At 45.2% G+C, this 20,250-nt stretch overlaps 1 protein-coding gene across 1 annotated transcript in view; it reads left to right on the forward strand.

Annotated features, from left to right (window-relative positions):
* erbb4b (erb-b2 receptor tyrosine kinase 4b) overlaps positions 1-20,250 on the forward strand; it is a gene marked incomplete at its 5' end in the record, with an annotated part of 265,305 nt that overhangs the window by 158,599 nt on the left and 86,456 nt on the right. The window contains 3 exon segments of the mRNA XM_055878265.1: positions 3,562-3,716; positions 7,213-7,257; positions 14,383-14,515. Coding sequence (XP_055734240.1) covers positions 3,562-3,716; positions 7,213-7,257; positions 14,383-14,515 — 333 coding nt within the window.

The raw sequence follows: 20,250 nt of genomic DNA on the forward strand, positions 1-20,250 counted from the left end.
GAGAGAGAGAGGAGACAGAAAGAAAGAGCGAGATAGGTGCACATGATGGGGAAAAGATTGATGCAGTTACATATTGCGATATTATTTTAGACAATATTAAATCGATACTTTGACTCTGAGTAACTATTTTTTCCCCGTAACCCTAGTCGGCTGTACCTGAACCGAAACTCCGCTATTTTCATCATATAGCTTGTTCTCCATCTTCTTTTTAAATAGTGAGACTCTATGTTTTCAGCACTTTGATTACTATTACTGATCAAAAGTCATTTTCTCATGCTTCTCGTCTCTCTGTAGCAGACATATAAAGAGAAATATGTTTGGAACATCAAATCGCAATAAAATCGCAGTGTCAAATCGCAATTACATATAGAATCCTGAGAATCGCAATAAATATCGTATCAGCACCTGTCACGCCCTGGCCTTAGTTATCTTTGTTTTATTTTTTATTTTGGTTATGTCAGGGTGTGACATGGGGGATGTATGTGTTTTGACTTGTCTAGGGGTTTTGTATGTTTATGGGGTGTTTACTAGTCTAGGTGTTTGTATGTCTATGGTTGCCTAGATTGGTTCTCATTTAGAGGCAGCTGTTTATCGTTGTCTCTGATTGGGAACCATATTTAGGCAGCCATATTCCTGTTGGGTATTTCGTGGGTTATTGTCTATGGTTAAGTTGCCTGTGTCTGTACTTTTCGTATATAGCTTCACGTTCGTTTTTTTTTTTTTTGTATAGTTTGTCAAGTGTTCTTCGTTTCGGTAAATAAATAGAAGAATGTATTACTATCACGCTGCGCCTTGGTCCTCCTCTCTTCCTCCATACGACGAACGTGACAGCACCGAAGTATTGTGATATCCCTGGCCATCCCCAGCCCTAGCACGTACCATGCTGCTTATACATATCCAATCCCTTGAGATCGACAGGCAGGGAGGATTGGTTGGCTTAAGTTTGATTTGGCCTACCCTCTACCTCCTTTCTCCCCTCCTCCCCTCATTTCTCCTCTAGCCATATGTTGTTCAGATGGGTCCTCTGTCCCAGATGGACTGTCACAGCCTGCTAATTGATTAACGGGCATCTCTCTCTGTCTCTCTCTCTCTCTGTCTCTCTGTCTGTCTCTCTCTCTCTGTCTCTCTCTCTCTGTCTCTCTCTGTCTCTCTCTCTCTGTCTGTCTCTCTCTCTCTCTCTCTGTCTCTCTGTCTCTCTGTCTCTCTGTCTCTCTGTCTCTGTCTCTTTGTCTCTGTCTCTGTCTCTGTCTCTGTCTCTGTCTCTCTCTCTCTCTCCTTGGCATGATATACATGATCTACACTGTTGGACGCTAGCTAGCGATACAAGAGAAGTATGTTGGAGAAGCTGGGGGAGCTGTTTGGCTTATTCCTCAGTGTTAAAGCTTGCATGTAGAGGGAAATACACGCCTGTAGTCGTATGGTATCTCTATGTGCATAGGCTCTTACAAAAGGCTCTTATCTCTGTATGAGCTAGCCATTATGTAGCTATGTAATTGACCCTGCAGATATTGCCTTTCACTGTAGAGTAACTGTCATTGACACGCCATCATTATTGTGTGATTTTGGGGTTCTGCAGTATGAGCCCACAGTCATATTGTCTCAGTTGGACTACTGATCTAGAATCAGTTTTGCCTATTAGATATTTAATGAATAGACAGTGAGATGCTTTATGGATATGGGCCCTGGAACCAGATGTTTAAAGTATATCACAGTAGGAGTGCTGCTTTAGGATCAGTCTTGCCTAATAAATCACAATGAATAAGATTACATGGACAGGAGGGCCCTGATCCTTGATCAGCACTTATACTTTGAGGCCTTGTCTAACCCCTGCAGTAGATATATGTGAGGTGTGCTGTGTTGGCCCCAGTATAAATCCCTGGTAATGATGTATCGCTGATAGCCCGGGAAAGCCTTTTATATGGAGCTCTGTTAGAGGACTGTCTATGGGAGGCGACACGTGAATTACCTTTACGACCAGCGAGCTGCTACAGCACAGCACAACGGCTTACACATGGGGAACACACACACACGCAGGCATGGACATTTACACACACACGCAGGCATGGACACACACTCAGGACACATACAAGACTGCAGCGTTGTGGTGGTCTATGATGCACTGTGTTTGGTTGTGAGATGAGATGGGGTTACGGGCTATAGTAGAGCCTATCACAGCTATGGGTATGGGACTCGTCAAACAACTGATGGAGGACCGGCTTCATTGTGATATCTATGAAGAGCCTCAATTTGCATATTTATGCCTACACACATCCACACACACACACACACACACACACACACATCCTCTCACGCCCACTCATACATATGTACACAAAACACCTCCACATACCCATGCATATTTATTTGTGTCTGATCTGTTCTGCACCTTAAGGGCTGTTGTTGCCTGTTGGGCTCCCTCTCTTGCCTTTATTGATGCATATGCAGGCACATACATTGAACTCCCCCCCCCCCCCCCCCCCCCCCTGCCGCCGCTCCCCTGCCTCTTCTAGCCCATATTACCCCCATAAATTGTGTCTGTGCTGATTGTTATGGTCATTGTGTGTGCTGTGAGGGATGGTTATTATCTCCGGCCCTGCTTGCTGGTGTTTTATGTGTCTCGTCTTCCCCCCTCTCCCTCCTTCCTTCGCTCCCACGTTCTTCTCTCCTCTACTATCATATCTCTCGTCCCTCTCTCTCCCATCTCTCTCTCGCTCCTCCCGTCATCTCTCCCCCTCTAACTATCCCCATCTCTCATCTCTCTCTTTGTCTCTTTCTCTCTCTCTTTCTCTCTCTCTCTCTCTCTCTCTCTCTCTCTCTCTCTCTCTCTCTCTCTCTCTCTATGTTTCCCGCTCTCATCTCTCATCTATCTCTTTGTCTCTCTTTTTCTCTCTTTGTTTCTCTCTCTCTTTCTTGCTCTCTCTCTCTCACTCTCTCTATCCCGCCCTCTCTCATCTCTCTCTTTGTCTCTCTCTATCTCTCTATCTCTCTAACCCTCATCTCTCTTTGTCCCCTGTCTCTGCTTGCTCTCCTCTATATCCTAATATGGAGTTGCACCCCCCTCCTCTTTCTCCTCAGTACAGCATCAATTCGTCGAGGCATGGACTCTTCAAGGTGTCGAAAGCATTCCACAGGGATGCTGGCCCATGTTGACTCCAATGCTTCCCACAGTTGTGTCAAGTTGGGTGGATGTCCTTTGGGTGGTGGACCATTCTTGATACACACGGGAAACTGTTGAGCATGAAAAACACAGCAGCGTTGCAGTTCTTGACACAAACCAGTCTTCCTAGCACCTACTACCATATCCTGTTCAAAGGCACTTAAATCTTTTATCTTGCCCATTGACCCTCTGAATGGCACACATACACAATCCATGTCTCAATTGTCTCAAGCCTTAATAATCATTCTTTAACCTGTCTCCTCCCCTTCATCTACACTAATTGAAATGGATTTAACAAGTGACATAAATAAGAGATCATAGATTTGACCTATGTCAATGAAAAGGCAGGTGTTCTTAATGTTTTTTACACAGTGTATGTCTCTCTTTCTCTCTCTCTCTCTCAGGGTCCTGATCATTGTGTGAAGTGTCTGCACTTTAAAGATGGTCCTAACTGTGTGGAGAAGTGTCCTGACGGCCTTCAGGGGGCCAACAGCTTCATCTTTAAATATGCCGAGGCCAACAACGAGTGCCATCCCTGTCACTCCAACTGCACGCAGGGGTAAGTTTCACACTGAGTGTGTATGTGGAGTTTTGTATGTGGGGGTTGTGGGTGTGTTTGGGGCGGCGTCGTGAACTGAATTTGTGTTTTTGTTTTTCATTGTGTACAGTGCATTTGGAAAGTATTCAGACCCTTTGACTTTTCCACATTTTGTTACATTACAGCCTTATTCTAAAATGGATTCAATTAAGGTTTTCCTCATCAATCTATGCACAATGCCCCATAATGACAAAGCGAAAACAGATTTTTAGAAAAACTTTCAAATGTATTGAAAATAAAAAACTGAAATACCTTATTTACATAAGTATTCAGACCCTTTGCAATGAGACTCGAAATTGAGCTCAGGTGCATCCTGTTTCCATTGATCATCCTTGAGCTGTTTCTACAACTTGATTGGAGTCCAATTCAATTGATTGGACATGATTTGGAAAGACACACACCAGTGCATGTCAGAGCAAAAACAAAGCCATGAGGTCAAAGGAATTGTCCGTAGACCTCCGAGACAGGATTGTGTGGAGGCACAGATCTGGGGAAGGGTACCAAACATTTCTGCAGCACTGAAGGTCCCAAAAACACAGTGGCATCCATCATTCTTAAATAGAAGAAGTTTGGAACCACCAAAACTCTTCCTAGAGCTGGCCGCCTGGCCAAACTGAGCAATCGGGGGTGAAGGGCCTTGATCAGGGAGGTGACCAAGAACCCAGTGACCAAGAACACTCTGACAGAGCTCCAGAGTTCCTCTGTGGAGATGGGAGAAACTTCCAGAAGGACAACCATCTCTGCAGCACTCCACCAATCAGACGGAAGCCACTCCTCAGTAAAAGGCACATGACAGCCTGCTTGGAGTTTGCCAAAAGGCACCTAAAGGACTCTCAGACCATGAGAAACAAGATTCTCTGGTCTGATGAAACCAAGATTGAACTCTTTGGCCTGAATGCCAAGTATCACATCTGGAGGAAACCTGGCACCATAATTACAGTGAAGCATGGTGGTGGCAGCATCATGCTGTGGAGATGTTTTTCAGCGGCAGGGACTGGGAGACTAGTCAGGATTGAGGGAAAGATGAACGGAGCACAGTACAGATAGATCCTTGATGAAAACCTGCTCCAGAGAGATCGGGACATCAGACTGGGGTGAAGGTTCATCTTCCAACAGGACAATAACCTTAAGCACACAGCCAAGACAATGCAGGAGTGGCTTTGGGACAAGACTCTGAATGTCCTTGAGTGGTCCAGCCAGAACCCGGACTTGAACCCAATCAAACATCTCTGGAGAGACCTGAAAATAGCTGTACAGCGACGCTCCCCATCCAACCTGACAGATCTTGAGAGGATCTGCAGAGAAGAATGGGAGAAACTCCCAAAACACAGGTGTGCCAAGCTTGTAAAATCATACCCAAGATGACTCGAGGCTGTAATCACTGCCCAAGGTACTTCAACAAAGTACTGAGTAAAGGGTCTGAATACTTATGTAAATGTCAAATTTCAGTGTTTTATTTTTTATAAATTTGCAATAAAATCTAAAAACCTGTTTCTGCTTTGTCATTATGGGGTATTGTGTGTATATTGATGAGGATTTTTTTTAAATCCATTTTAGAATAAGGCTGTAACGTAACAAAATGTGAAAAAATCAAGGGGTCTGAATACTTTCCGAAGCACTGTATGTCTGTGTTTTGGCTTTCTGCAGAGTGTGCACGTTTATGTTGTTGTGTGCATGGTTGCGTATCACATCAGCAGTCTGAATGACTAATGACCCTGGGAGGACAGAATACTGTTCATTTACTGTTACATTGTTTGTTTCACTGGCAAGACAAGGGCAGACTAATCCCCATTGTAAAGCCAAGGTCAACATGATAACCAGAGGAAAACAATATCTGTGTCATGCTCTGTTTCATCCACAGTACAACAGCTCTCAGCACAACACACACACACACACACACATACACACACACACACACACACACACACACACACACACACACACACACACACACACACACACACACACACACACACACACACACACACACACACACACACACACACACACACACACACATACACACACAAACACCTTGCTATGCTCCCCTCGGTGCTGACCCCTTGTAACTTGGTGTTCCCATATCCAGCCAATGTTTATCAGTGTCTCCAGACACACACACTCACTCACTCACACGTACGCACGCACCCACAGGAACTGCAAAATACCCAGGGGAGAGAGAGAGACAGTGAGAGAAAGAGACAGTGAGAGAGAGAAAGGCTGCAAAAGAGATTCCGCTCTCCCTCTGCTCTCTGAGTGCTGTGAAGCCTGCGATGTAATATTTAGCAGCAGAAGGAAGGAGACAGATATCATTTGGTATTGCAGTCAGTCAGTCCACCGGGCTGGCCCCGCATGTCTTGTGTTCTATTTCCTCGTGAGTGGCAGACAGCCAGCTCACAACTCCATCTACCCATAACAACATTGTTACAAAATATAATGGAAATGAGTGTATACGTGGAAATGCCATCTTGACACTTTGTCAAAATAACTGTTCCCAGGCTGCCCTTCAGTTCAGACACTCAAACAGAATCAGAGATCATCTCTGTTACTCCCCCTCTTCCTCTCCCGCCAAAGTGCTATCAGGGCAATTCGTATTATTCTGTATGTAAATATGTGACACTCCATTTAGTATGATGTATTACGTTACGTTAGATTACATTATGAATGGAATAGCGGTCATACAATATCATATGAATTAGAGGATGTATAGTATCATACGTCTTACCTGGTTGTACAATAGAATACGAATTAGATGGCGTAAGTTTTCATAGTATTATAGTATACTATTATACGTCTTAATCTGAGACCAGGTTGCTTGTTGCGTTGTTGCAACAAAGGAGAATTAGGGGGAGAATTTACATTGGTGGTTAGGTGAACTAACGACAAAGGTTATGATAATTTGCGTGAAAGGTTTTGGGAGCTAAAACGACAAAGGTTAGGTAAATTTACATCGTGGGTTAGGTGGATTGGGTACGTTTTGAATAAGGATTAGGGAATGGGTTAGCTAAAATGCTACAGTTGTCCTCGACGCGACTCGAACATGGAACCTATGGATTGCTAGACGGTCTTAGTTTACGCCCAAACTCCCTACTTTCATTTCTGTCTAAAGTAACTACAACATTAGTAGGTATCATGCATCTTGGAGTTGCTCAGAAATACGTAAAGTATGTTTCGTATGGCTCTGAGCCCAGGCTGCTCCCTCTCCCCCTACCCTCTTTACGTCAAAGAGCTTCACCATCCAGTATCCTGACTCCCTTACGCTCTGATTCTCGTCTCTGTACCCCTTCTTCTCTGTGACTGTCTGTCATTGCTTGGTTCTTTCTGTGGATAGAACATACTGACACTGACACAGGTCTAGGAGCTATAGCGCAGATTCAAGACACTGAGACGGACGCTGGAGGGATTGATTGATCGATTGATTGATTAATTAATTGTTTTGTTTCTCCCTCTCATCTAGGTGTATTGGACCCAGACTGCAGGACTGTATTGGCATGATGGACAGGTAAATATCTCTTCAAATCCCTTCTGTCACTTCCTTCTCTGTCCCTAGGACAGACTGCCTACACACACAGAGACACAGGTTCAGCTTTCATTCATTAGCAATTTGTAAGTTCAAATGCATACATTGGAATTTATCTTCGATGAGCGCACAATAGTAAAAAAGACAAGACACTCTCACCAACAGACAACACTGGTTGAAATAACGGCATAACAACCGACTATGCCTCCGGCCAAGGCTTATATTTACCCGAAATATATATTCCTACAACTGAGGTTAGCTAGATAGCAAGGAGGAGAAGAAGAGAGGAAGAGAGTGAGAGAGAGACAGAGAGAGAGACAGAGAGACAGAGAGAGAGACAGAGAGAGAGAGAGACAGAGAGAGAGACAGAGAGACAGAGAGAGAGACAGACATAGAGAGAGACAGAGAGAGACAAAGAGAGAGACAGAGAGACCGAGAGGGAGCGAGGAGCAGGCAGGCAATGTGAATAATGTTTAGCTCTGAGGCCAAAAGTGTGTGCATGTTTGTGTGTGCGTGTGTGTGAATCCGTGTGTGGGTCCCTGCACGGGCTTGTGTTTTACTCTGCTCTTGATAAATTGATAGCGCTTTGCTTTTGTTCTCGTGGGGAAAAGGAAGAAAACGGCAGTAACCGTTCCGAGCAAATGGATTTACGATTTCATGACAGACAGTTTGTTTCTGGGGGGAGGAGATGGGGGGTGGGGGGGTAGGGGGGAGGAGGAGGAGGAGGAGGAGGGAACACATGAGAGAAGGGAGTGTGGCGAGAGGAAATGAACAAGGGGGACAGTAAAGACAAGAAGAGGGGGACAGTAACACAGAAGTTATAAAGGCCCAATGGAACAGCATCCCCCTCTAGGATGATGTCCAGAAATAAACAGCACAGCAGAGAGATGCCATATTGGCTTACAACACAGACCCAAACAAAGGCCTAGTGAAAAACAGTTTGCCGAAGCCTCCTGATCTGAAGGCAGAGCTGAGCTGAATGAAGCTATGTCTGGGCAGAGAGAGAAGGGGCAGTAATGACTGCTAATTTACTACAAGCTGGAGCCAGAGGGAAGGACTGAATCCCAAATGGTATCCCATTCCCTATATAGAGCACTACTTTTGACCAGAGCCCTAGTGGCACTAGGGAATAGGTTGCCATTTGAGACGCAGACAGAGCATACCATAGCCTGGGTCTCACTCTCCATTGATCCACTGCTCATCTATCTGAGGCAGTCTGGGGACTGTCGGGGTGATCTGATAGTGAGGGAGACGCTTTGGGGTGAGGAGGGGTGGAGAGGGGGTGACGCAGGGTGAAGAGGGGTGGAGAGGGGGTGACGCAGGGTGAAGAGGAGTGGAGAGGGGGTGACACAGGGTGAAGAGGGGTGGAGAGGGGGTGACGCAGAGTGAAGAGGGGTGGAGAGGGGGTGACGCAGGGTGAAGAGGGGTGGAGAGGGGGTGACGCAGGGTGAAGAGGGGTGGAGAGGGGGGTGACGCAGGGTGAAGAGGGGTGGAGAGGGGGTGACGCAGGGTGAAGGGGGGTGGAGAGGGGGTGACGCAGGGTGAAGAGGGGTGGAGAGGGGGTGACGCAGGGTGAAGAGGGGTGGAGAGGGGGTGACGCAGGGTGAAGAGGGGTGGAGAGGGGGGTGACGCAGGGTGAAGAGGGGTGGAGAGGGGGTGACGCAGAGTGAAGAGGGGTGGAGAGGGGGTGACGCAGGGTGAGGAAAGTGCTACTAGACAGATAAAGGCTGTCAGGGGAAAAACCTTCATACATATGTTGACAGCAGAGTAACAGAATACACTGATAGTACTGTGGGGCATGCCAGTTTGGTAAAGTGGCTTTTTAACATTATTTTACAGAGGCTATGGTTTAACTGAGCAGAATAGCTCGGCAGCTTATAGCTGCTCGGGGCCAATGTTGAGACTACAAAGCCTCTCAGATAGACATATACATTTAGTTCTACAGCTTATCTGACATTGTGTCAACCACTGCTGTGTGAGGCTGTCTCACATAATAGAGACCAGACGTACTGTCATCTGCACTGTCTGTCACCCTCTGGACTTTTACCCTCTCTCACACACACACACACACACACACACACACACACACACACACAGTCTTGTACAGCTAACCTTGTGGGGACACAATTCAAAATCCTAATTTCCTAACCCTAACCCTAGCCCTAACCCTAACCCGTACTCTTACCCTAACCCTAACTCTAATCTTAACCCTAACTCTAACCTTAACCTAAAAACCTAACCTTAACCAAAATCATCAGAGAATTCTGTACCTCCACCATAACCTCAAAACAGAACATCACACTAGAAGAAAGACAAGCCCTAGCTAAAGTAAGGAAACACAAACATATAACCAGAAAACCAGCAAACAAAGGCTCAAAGATCATTATTATGGACAACTAAGAGTACCTCTCTGAAGCCCACCGACAACTCTCTAGTACACAACATTATACTCCTATCCCTGCTTCTACACAGATCCAGACACAAATACAAATCAGACAGATAATATCAGATCTCTACGGAAAGAAGTACATTACACATATACAAAAGAAATATCTAGATGGACCAGAATTACCCAGACAGAGACTCTTCTATCTCCTCCCTAAGATCCATCAAGCACCAGATACATGGATAGTCCCTTTTGAGGTCCTGAAGGGAAGAACTATTGTGTCAGACTGTGGGAGTGTGTCCTCGCCAGCAGCCAAATTCATTGACTACTTCCTCACTCCCATCTCACAATATCACCCTAGCTACCTTAAGTACACATGCCATTCATAGACACACTTCACAACATTCCAGTCCCAGCACATGCATACCTATTCACTATAGATATAGATTATCTCTACACCAACATAGATGTCTTGTCAGGTTTGACAGCAGTGGAATCTACACTCCGGAGATATATAGACCAGACTCACACCTCCTACAGCTTCTAGAACTTGGCTTAAGAAACAATGATTTCACATTTAATAATAAAGACTACAGTATGTACAGATTTGGGGGCCGGCGATACGTAAAAAGTTCACCCCAGCCTATGCTAATATTGATATGGCAGACTGGGAGTTGAGGGTCCTGGCTAAAGGCCCATTGGGTCCCATGTTTTATAGACGATACCTGGATGATATGTGTGTTTGTGGGAACATGATCTGGTACATTTCACAACATTCATTGAAATACTCAATAACCATCATCCGACCATAACAGTTAAATATGTCATCCACCCACATACAATCAACTTCTTGGACACAACCATTTTTTATTCCAGATACTGACACGCCCATAGTCTCTTTACAAACAAAGTATATTTCAAGGACACAGACACACATGCCCTACTCCACAATTCCAGTTATCACCCAAAACATACATTCACTGGCATTGTCAAACCACAACTCATTAGATTCCATAGACTATGTACACAACAGAAAGACTTTCATTCAGCCACACAGACCCTATTTAGTGCACTTGGTCATTGTGGCTCTGAGTGTAGCCGTGTCTGTCCGCAGGAAGAGCATCAAGAAGAAGAGAGCCCTGGTCATTGAGGTACATAAAAGCAAACACACTGGCAGGCCTCACCCAGAACGAATGCCTGACCCCCCTAACCTTAACCCTAACCCCAACCCTAACCTTAACCACAACCCTAACACCAACCCCAACCCTAACCCCAACACCAAACCTAACCTTAACCTTAACCCCAACCCCAACCTTAACCCCAAACCTAACCCCAACCCTGACCCTAACCCCAACCCTAACCCTAACCCCAACCCCAATCCCAACCCCAACCCTAACCCCAACCCCAACCCCAACCCTAATCCCAACCCCAACCCCAACCCTAATCCCAAAACAAACCCCAATCCTATCCTTAACCCCAACCCTAACCTTAACCTTAACCCTAACCTACAAACCTTCCCTGCAGAACTCTGGACCAGGCACTGACTCCTGACCTGGACTAACAGCCCACACCTATTCTTAACCCTTTCCCGATTCTGGGTCCGTATCTTTATCCCCACCATCCTATCCCTGTCCTCCCCCCTCAGACCTTTCCCAGACCCCAGGTTCCTATCCCCCCAACAGATACAGAACCACAGATTATACCCCTCATCAGCATCTTCTCAGACATAAACAGACTCCTTCATTCCAGACTCAAAGCCGCATTCACCGAAACACAACGTATATTCCCCCCACTCCAGGAATTCCTATATCAGCATTCTGCAGAAACCCCAACCTAAGGGATCTCTGAGTCTATGCAACATTTTCCAATAAACCCACTCCTAAACCACCTACTGAACAACAGTACTATCGACAACTTCCACACATTCACAATCCACATGCACAAAGCTCCAGTCCTATCCCACAACTCATGTCCAATCAGAGAACCAACATTATCTATGCCATAACATGCACATTATGCCACTACATTTCTATAGGAGAAACCAGTCACACAGTCTTGACACGCCTCAAACAACCCCTCTACACAATGAAAATAACATATTACAAACACACCTGGTAAAACACTTTCAAAACCCCCCTACAACCTCCCTCTGCATCACCGGTCTGGAGATGAAAGCCTCCTGGACCACAGGCCAGAGAAGAGCAGCTGAATCCAGGTGGATAGCGAAACTGACCTTGGCTCCACTTGGTATGAATGGTAAAGAGTAGGATAAAGCATTGACTGTGGGAGTTAGTGAGGGCCTAATTAAGAGAGCTGGAGGGACCACCGACACGAGGAGGAAGTTCAATAAAAAATAATGTATTTATTTGCTCAATCTGGTTTTGGCTTTTTTATATTTTATATTTAATTGTATAATATCAAGCACTTTAACATAGCACTTATCTTTGGAGCACTTAATCCCTTAATCCTTTGGGGGGGGATTTCCAATTACATACTTATTTAATTATTTATTTAATTGATCCAGTTTGCATGTTTTATTATGATTTTATTATATAATTTATTTTTTATTAAACTTTTTTATCCTCTTTATCAATAATTGTCTTCCTCCTGTTGTTGAACTGTTTTGGTGACCCCTCGGGGCTCTCGGGTTTGCATGTTCTATCACCCTCTCCAGACCGGTCGAATGTATAATACAGAAACAGGGCAGAAAGTTGCAATAGGCCCGTGCAACCCAATGTTTGATACCAGCATAAACAGAAACCCTCTTAAACCTAACCGTAACCTAAAAACCTTAACCCTAACCCTAAACCTAACCCTAGCTCCTAACCCTAAACCTAACCCTAGCTCCTAACCCTAAACCTAACCTTAGCTCCTAACCCTAAACCTAACCCTAGCTCCTAACCCTAAACCTAACCCTAGCTCCTAACCCTAAACCTAACCCTAGCTCCTAACCCTAAACCTAACCTTAGCTCCTAACCCTAAACCTAACCCTAGCTCCTAACCCTAAACCTAACCTTAGCTCCTAACCCTAAACCTAACCCTAGCTCCTAACCCTAAACCTAACCCTAGCTCCTAACCCTAAACCTAACCTTAGCTCCTAACCCTAAACCTAACCCTAGCTCCTAACTCTAAACCTAACCCTAAAACTAACCCTAGCTCCTAACACTGACCCTTAACGTAATTCTAACCGTAACACTAATTCTAACCTTAACCCTAAACCCCCTAGAAATAGCATTTGACCTCGTGGGGACTAACAAAACATCCCCAGTTGGTCAAAATGTTGTTTGTTTACTATTCTATGTCTACGCACGCACACACACACACACACACGCACACACACACACACGCACGCACGCATGCACGCACACACGCACACACACACACACACACACACACACACACACACACACACACACACACACACACACACACACAGGCACACTCACAAACTTTCCCTCCACACACACACACACATCCACGCATACAGTATATACACACTGATTATCATGTTGGCTCGAAATAACAAAAGAGAAAAAGGAAGCCGTTCAACAAACACTCTGTCTGCTTTGGACTTTTTCCCCACTCTCTGCTCTCCATTTGGGCACACCACTACAAATGTTCACTCGAAGTATGCCTAGGCCTGCATACAACTATGTCTCTTGAAGCCACTTCCTGACGAAAGCACCATGCAGTGCCTTAGTACAGGAAATCCATCCCTGTAATATTGTGTAGGAGAGAGGTAGAGCTGGGAGAATGAGGATGTGTATGTCCCAAATGACACCCTATTCCCTATGGGCCCAGGTCAAAAGTAGTGCACTACATAGGGAATAGGGGGCCATTTGGGAAGCACCCAATGAGTGAAAGATTGGGAGTTGTTTCATGCGATTCCACATGAAGTGAGCTGAGGGTGATAACGTTTAATGGGACCTGCTCTTCTCTGTGATCTACCAGACTGGCTCGTAGCTTTCCTGCTGATTTAAAACAAGACTGGAGTGTGCCGAAGAACCGCCACTTTAATCTCTTTTGCACTGTTCTGTTCTTCCCTGTGCTCGCAGCCAAATTAGCCCTTTTATTAAGATAGAGGATAGGCATATTCACTCAGATACACCATTTCATCTCACTTCTCATCTACAATATACTGTGGATACATCGCAAATGCCACCCTATTCCCTATTTAAGTGCACTATTTTTTTTACACTGCCATAGGGACATAACTCAACGCTCCCAGTGCATGCAGATAGACAGACAGACAGACAGACAGACAGGGGTGTAGAGGATTAGAGAGATCATGGACAGGGCTGACAAGCAGCAGAACATGTTGTCTTCTCCTGACTTTCATTTCCTTCCCTTCTTCTTTGAACTTACTGCCTAACTTTGTAACAGGACACTTGGAGATGTTAGATCATGTATTTTGTCAAAGATTGTAAGCTAAGTAAGAATTGTCCTAATTCTGGTTAGCCAAGTCTGTTGTGACCTCTGGAGTAAGTGCTTATCAGACCTGGGTTTAAATATATTTGTTTTCTATCAAATATTTTGAGCATTTGATTAAGCCTGCTTGGACTGCCAGATGGATAAATGATTCCATCGGTTCCACTTTACCAGACAATAGTAGCTCAATCAAGCGCAGCTAAATGATTAGAAAGAAAACAAATAAGAAGGTTTGGTAACTAGTATCCAGTACTGTGGCCCTATCTCACATCTCTCTCCCTCCTCTCCCTCAGGACTCCCCTGATTGCTGCCGGGGTGATAGGGGGCCTCTTCGTCGTGGTCATTGTGGCTCTGAGTGTAGCCGTGTCTGTCCGCAGGAAGAGCATCAAGAAGAAGAGAGCCCTGCGACGCTTCCTTGAGACAGAGGTATGGCGTGTGAACACATACACACACACACACACACACACACACACACACACACACACACACACACACACACACACACACACACACACACACACACACACACGGGACAAAGGTAAGGGCCTCCTGAGATGTGGATCATAGAAACAGCTTCCATTGGTCTCATCAAAATATAGGGAATAGGGTGCCTTGGGACACAGACCGAATTTAGAGAACCTCAATAAGACACAGATTGATTGGTCTGACGTTTCAGTTATAGAGTTCATTATTGGTCAAACGTTTTCACAATGGATGTCATGTTACCGATCTCATTATGTATCTTATGTGTATATCTGTTGTATGGTTGTCACTGTTTTTAATTTTGTTTTTATTGTTGATCTCCTACTGCGGAACAAATTTCCCAATTGGGACAATAAAGATATTGAATGATTGATTGATTGAAGGAATAATTAAAGAAAACAGGAGTGAACTGGATCCTACATCCTAGTAGCCTTAGTGAAAAAGACCTCACTTACTGCTCTATGAAGAGCTGTAATAACAGCATGGTGCTTAATGGTATGTGATGTAGTCTATGATGTGTTCTGTGATGTGTGTAGGGCCACTGGTGGCTGGGGCCCGGGGCTATGAGAACACAGAGAGAGCTTAGGGAATAGACCGACAGAGAGGAGAGGAGGTAGAGAGCATCATCTCCAGCTCAAACAAATCACTTTCTCCTCTGAGGCCTTTCTCCCCCCTTTCTCCTTCCTTCCTTTCTACCTCCTTTCTCCCTCCTCTTCTTCCTTCCTCTCTCCCTCCTCTCTTCCTCCTATTCTCCCTCTCCTCTCTCCCTCCTCTTTTGTTATTTCTACCTCCCTCATCTTCTACCTCCCTCCTCTCTCCCTCTAACCCTCTCCTCTCTTCCTACTCTCTCCTCTCCACACTCTCTCTCTTTCTCTGTCCCTCCTCTGTGACCTTTCTCCCTTCTCTCTCTGTCCATTCTCATCTCACTTATCCCTCGCTCTTTCTCTCTCTCTCCCTCTCTCCCTCTCTTTCTCTCCCTACTCTCCCTTCTCTCTCCCTCATTTCCTTTGTTACGGTATAGAACATGAGAACTTCTTTGAAACGGATGTTCTACACAAAAATACCATCAACCCTGGACCCACTCACATGGAACTCACTCTGAACAAGGCTTCAAAGCAACACAAATACAATACCACATCACACCGTGTTAAATTAACGAGCATCTTGTTGCTCTACTTCTATAGGCAGTGTTCTACTGTATTGCACCTAGTCCATAAATGTGAACAAAACCACCATTACTGTATAACCATTACTATACTCCTGCTTCCTGTTTACAAACAGAAGCTCAAACAGGAAGTACATGTGACGCGCTCCATAGAGAATGGTGCACCGAAGCAGAGGCTATGCAGGACTGCTTTGCTAGCACTGACTGGAATATGTTCCAGGACTCCGCCAATAGCATTGACGAACTAACCACCTCCGTCACCGGCTTCATCAGAAAATGCATCGTCGACGTTGTCCCCACAGTGAAGGTATGCTGCTTCCCCAATCAAAAACCCTGGATTAACATTGAGGAATGCCCTAAGCTAAAGAACAGAGCTACCACAAACAGGACTATCGCAGCAGACCCTGAGGCTATGGCTGAGGACACAAACGCGCACAAGAAGTTCCACTACGACCTCCGGCAAGCCATCAAACAGGCCAAAGGACAATATAGGAACAAGGTGGAATCCTATTACACCGGCTCCGATGTCCGACGCGTGTGGCAGGAGCTACAGTCCATTAAGGATTACAAAGGATGCCTCTCTACTAGACGAACTCAACACTTCGACAAGTGCATGGGGGCCCCAGCCATCCCAGAGGAATAGGTGATCCCGTTCTCTGAGGCTGATGTGAATAAGGCTTTTAATCTAGTCAACACTCGCAAGGCCGCGGGGCAGGACGGTATTCCAGGGTACGTTCTCAGAGCATGCACAGCCCAGCTTGCAGGCATCTTCACTGTCATTTTCAACCTCTCCTTGTACCAGTCTGTAATCCCCACGTCTCAAGCTGACCCCATCATTTCTGTTCCCAAGAACTCTGAGGCTACCTGCCATAATGACTACAGCACTACTGTCACTGTAGCACTCAGATCTGTAACCATGAAGTGCTTTGAAAGGCTGGTCATGGCACACATCAATTCCATCATCCCAGACACCCTGGACCCACTCCAATTTCTAAACTGCCCCAACATATCTACAGATGATGCAATCTCAATTGCACTCCACACTGCCCTCTCTCACCTGAACAAGAGCAATACCTATGTGAGAATGCCGTTCAACAACATAGTTCCCTCTCATCACCAAGGTCGGGACCCTGGGACTGAACACTTCCCTCTGCAACTGGATCCTGGACTTCATGCCGGGCCAATGTGAGAGTATGTAACGAGACCTCCGACATGCTGATCCTCAACACGGGGGCCCCCCAGTGGTGTATGCTTAGCCCCCCCTGTACTCCCTGTTTATCCACCACTGTGTGGCCACCCATGACTCCAACTCCATCGTAAAGATTGCTGACGACACAAAGGTGGTAGGACTGATCACCAACAACGATGAGAAAACCTACGGGGAGGAAGTCAGAGACCTGGCAGTGTGGTGTCAGGTGTCAACAACCTCTCCATCATATCAACAAGATCAAGGAGTTGACCCAGGATAGTTGTGAAGAAGTCACGGTGCACCTATTCTCCCTCAGGAGGCTGAAATAATTAGGCGTGGCCCCTCAGATCCTCATTAATTTTTACAGCTGCACCATCGAGAGCATCCTGACTGGTTGTATCACCATCTGGTATGGCAACTGCACTGCCCGCTACCGGAAGGCCATACAGAGGATGGTGTGGCCGGCCCAGCGCATCACTGGGGGCAGCTCTCAGCCATCTAGGACGTACACATTGTATACAAAAGTATGTGGACATCCCTTCAAATTTGTGGATTTGGCTATTTCAGTCACACCCATTGCTGACAGGTGTATAAAATCAAGCACAGCGCTATGCAATCTCCATAGACAAAGATTTGCAGTAGAATGGAGATTGGTTCGTAAAATGTCTGCCCTGCTAGAGTTGCCCCGGTCAACTGTAAGTGCTGTTATTGTGAAGTGGTAACGTCTAGGAGCAACAACGGCCAAGCCGCGAAGTGGTAGGCCACACAAGCTCACAGAACGGGACCGCTAATGCTGAAGCGTGTAGCGTGTAAAAATGGTATGTCCTCGGTTGCAACACTCACTACCAAGTTCCTAACTGCCTCTGGAAGCACAAGAACTGTTCATCAGGAGCTTCATGAAATGGGTTTCCATGGCCGTGCAGCCGTTCACAAGCCCAAGATCACCATGCGCAATGCCATGTGTCGGCTGGAGTGGTGTAAAGCTCGCTGCCATTGAACTCTGGAGCAGTGGAAACATGTTCTCTGGAGTGATGTATCATGCTTTACCATCTGACAGTCTGGCAGACATATCTGGGTTTGGCGGATACCAGGACAACCCAATGAATAGTGCCTGTAAAACTGTAAAGTTTGGTGGAAGAGGATTATTGGTCTGGGGCTGTTTTTCATGGTTCGGGCTTGGCCCCTTACTTTCAGTGAAGGGACATCTTAACGCTACAGCATACAATGGCATTCTAGACGATTCTGTTTGGGGAAGGCCATTTCCTGATTCAGCATTACAATGCCTTCGTGCATTAAAGCAAGGTCTATACAGAAATGGTTTGCGAGAAAAATTGCCTAAGACTCCAGACACTCGCGACATGGACTGTTGTCCACACTCCTGTCTGGCAGGCGGTACCGGTGCATCAAGGCTCAGACCAACAGACTCCTGAACAGCTTCTATCCCCTGGCCGTAACACTGTTAAATGGCTAACATCTGCTGCTGTTCCTCTTCCACAGACTATCCACACTGACTCTATGCCCATCGAGAGGTCTCTACCCACTCAGGCACACATACCTTCACTGTCACTCTTACTCACACGCACACACACATACTCGCATACACACACTTACATTCACCCTCACTCACACTTTCGTTACTTACACCACACACTTACACACACACACCCTCACTTCTACGCTGCTGCTAAAATAGTGATTGATTAGATGTATTACTACCATTATGCTGCCGTTCATTGATTATTGATTGCCATTACCATTAGTATTTATCTATTTATCCTGCTACTGGTCACTATTACGACTGTTTACATGTACAGTTGTATATTGTCACCCTTGCACTTTTCTTGACTAATTCTCTATTTCTTGAAATTGAAAAAATGTATTGGTCTCCACATCGTGTTATTGCATTTTCATCATTGCAGAACAAATGTATTTTTGGAAACTTAAGTTTACCATTTTAATTTAGAAAATACAAACAAATGGCATGGACAAAATTATTGGCACCTCAGAACTAGAACTTGATTGCACGGCCTTTGGCAAAGATAACTGCCAACAAATGCTTCTTGTAGCAATCAATGAGCTTGCTGCACCTTTCTACTGGCAATTTGGCCCACTGTTCAACAGAAAACCGCTCTAGTTCTTCAACCTCAGGAGGCTGAAGAAATTCGTCTTGGCTCTTAAGACCCTGACAAACTTCTACAGATGCACCATTGAGAGAATCCTGTTGGGGTGTATCACCGCCTGGCACGGCAATTACACTGTCCGCAGCTACAAGGCTCTCCTCCAGCTGGTGGTGCGGTCAGTCCACCGCATCACCGGGGGCACACTGCCTGCCCTCCAGAACATATACAGCACCCGGTGTCATAGTCCAAGGAGATAATCAAGGACCTCAGCCACCCGAGCCAATTCCTGTTCACTCCGCTACCATCTAGAATGTACATAGTCATTAAACACTGGTCACTTTGAAAATGTTCATACACTCTTTTACCCACTTTATATGTACTGTATATACTGTATTCTAGTCAAGGATGATCCTATATAACTACTGCTGTACAGACCTTTTCTATTCATATACTGTCCATACTGTCTATTTCACACCATTATTTCCAGTATATATTTATATCCTGGATTCTGATGTTGCTCATTCTGATATTTCTTCATTTCTTTCTTTATTTAATTTAATTTTATTTGTGTGTATTGTTTTTTATTGTTAGGTATTACTGCACTGTTGGAGCTACAAACATAAGCATTTTGGTACACCTGTGATAAGATCTGAAAAATATGTGTTGACACTATTACAATTAGATTTGATTTGATTTGACAAACACACACACTCCTCCATCCATACACAATCTCCTCCCTCCACAGAGTGGGGAGCAGATTGGAGACCTCATTTTTCATCCTCCGTACAGACATCCATCTCAATGAATTACCCAGTCTGCCATGCTGTAGAGCTCGACTCGACCAAACCAGGAAGCATTTTGTCTGAATTTGGGACTCTCTACCTCCTCGACTGATCACAATGAATGGATAGGTTAGGTAAAGGATGGTCCCAAATGGCACCCTAACCCCTATGTAGCTCGGTACTTTTGACCAGGTACCATATCTGGTTGTAAATGGCTAGGATATGATCCACTGCCAAGCAGAGTTGGAGTCAATTCCATGTAATTAGACATTTCAATTCAATTCTTGAATTGGATGATTTATGTTGAATTCAATTCAAATTTCAACAATCTTCAAGTTATTAATATTGAATTGGCAATTGAATTCTTGGAATTTACCTACCATTGGAATTGAGATTAATTGAATTATCTTTGAATTCAAAGA

Source organism: Salvelinus fontinalis, chromosome 23 (genome assembly GCF_029448725.1).
Source record: "Salvelinus fontinalis isolate EN_2023a chromosome 23, ASM2944872v1, whole genome shotgun sequence".
NCBI lineage: Eukaryota > Metazoa > Chordata > Actinopteri > Salmoniformes > Salmonidae > Salvelinus > Salvelinus fontinalis.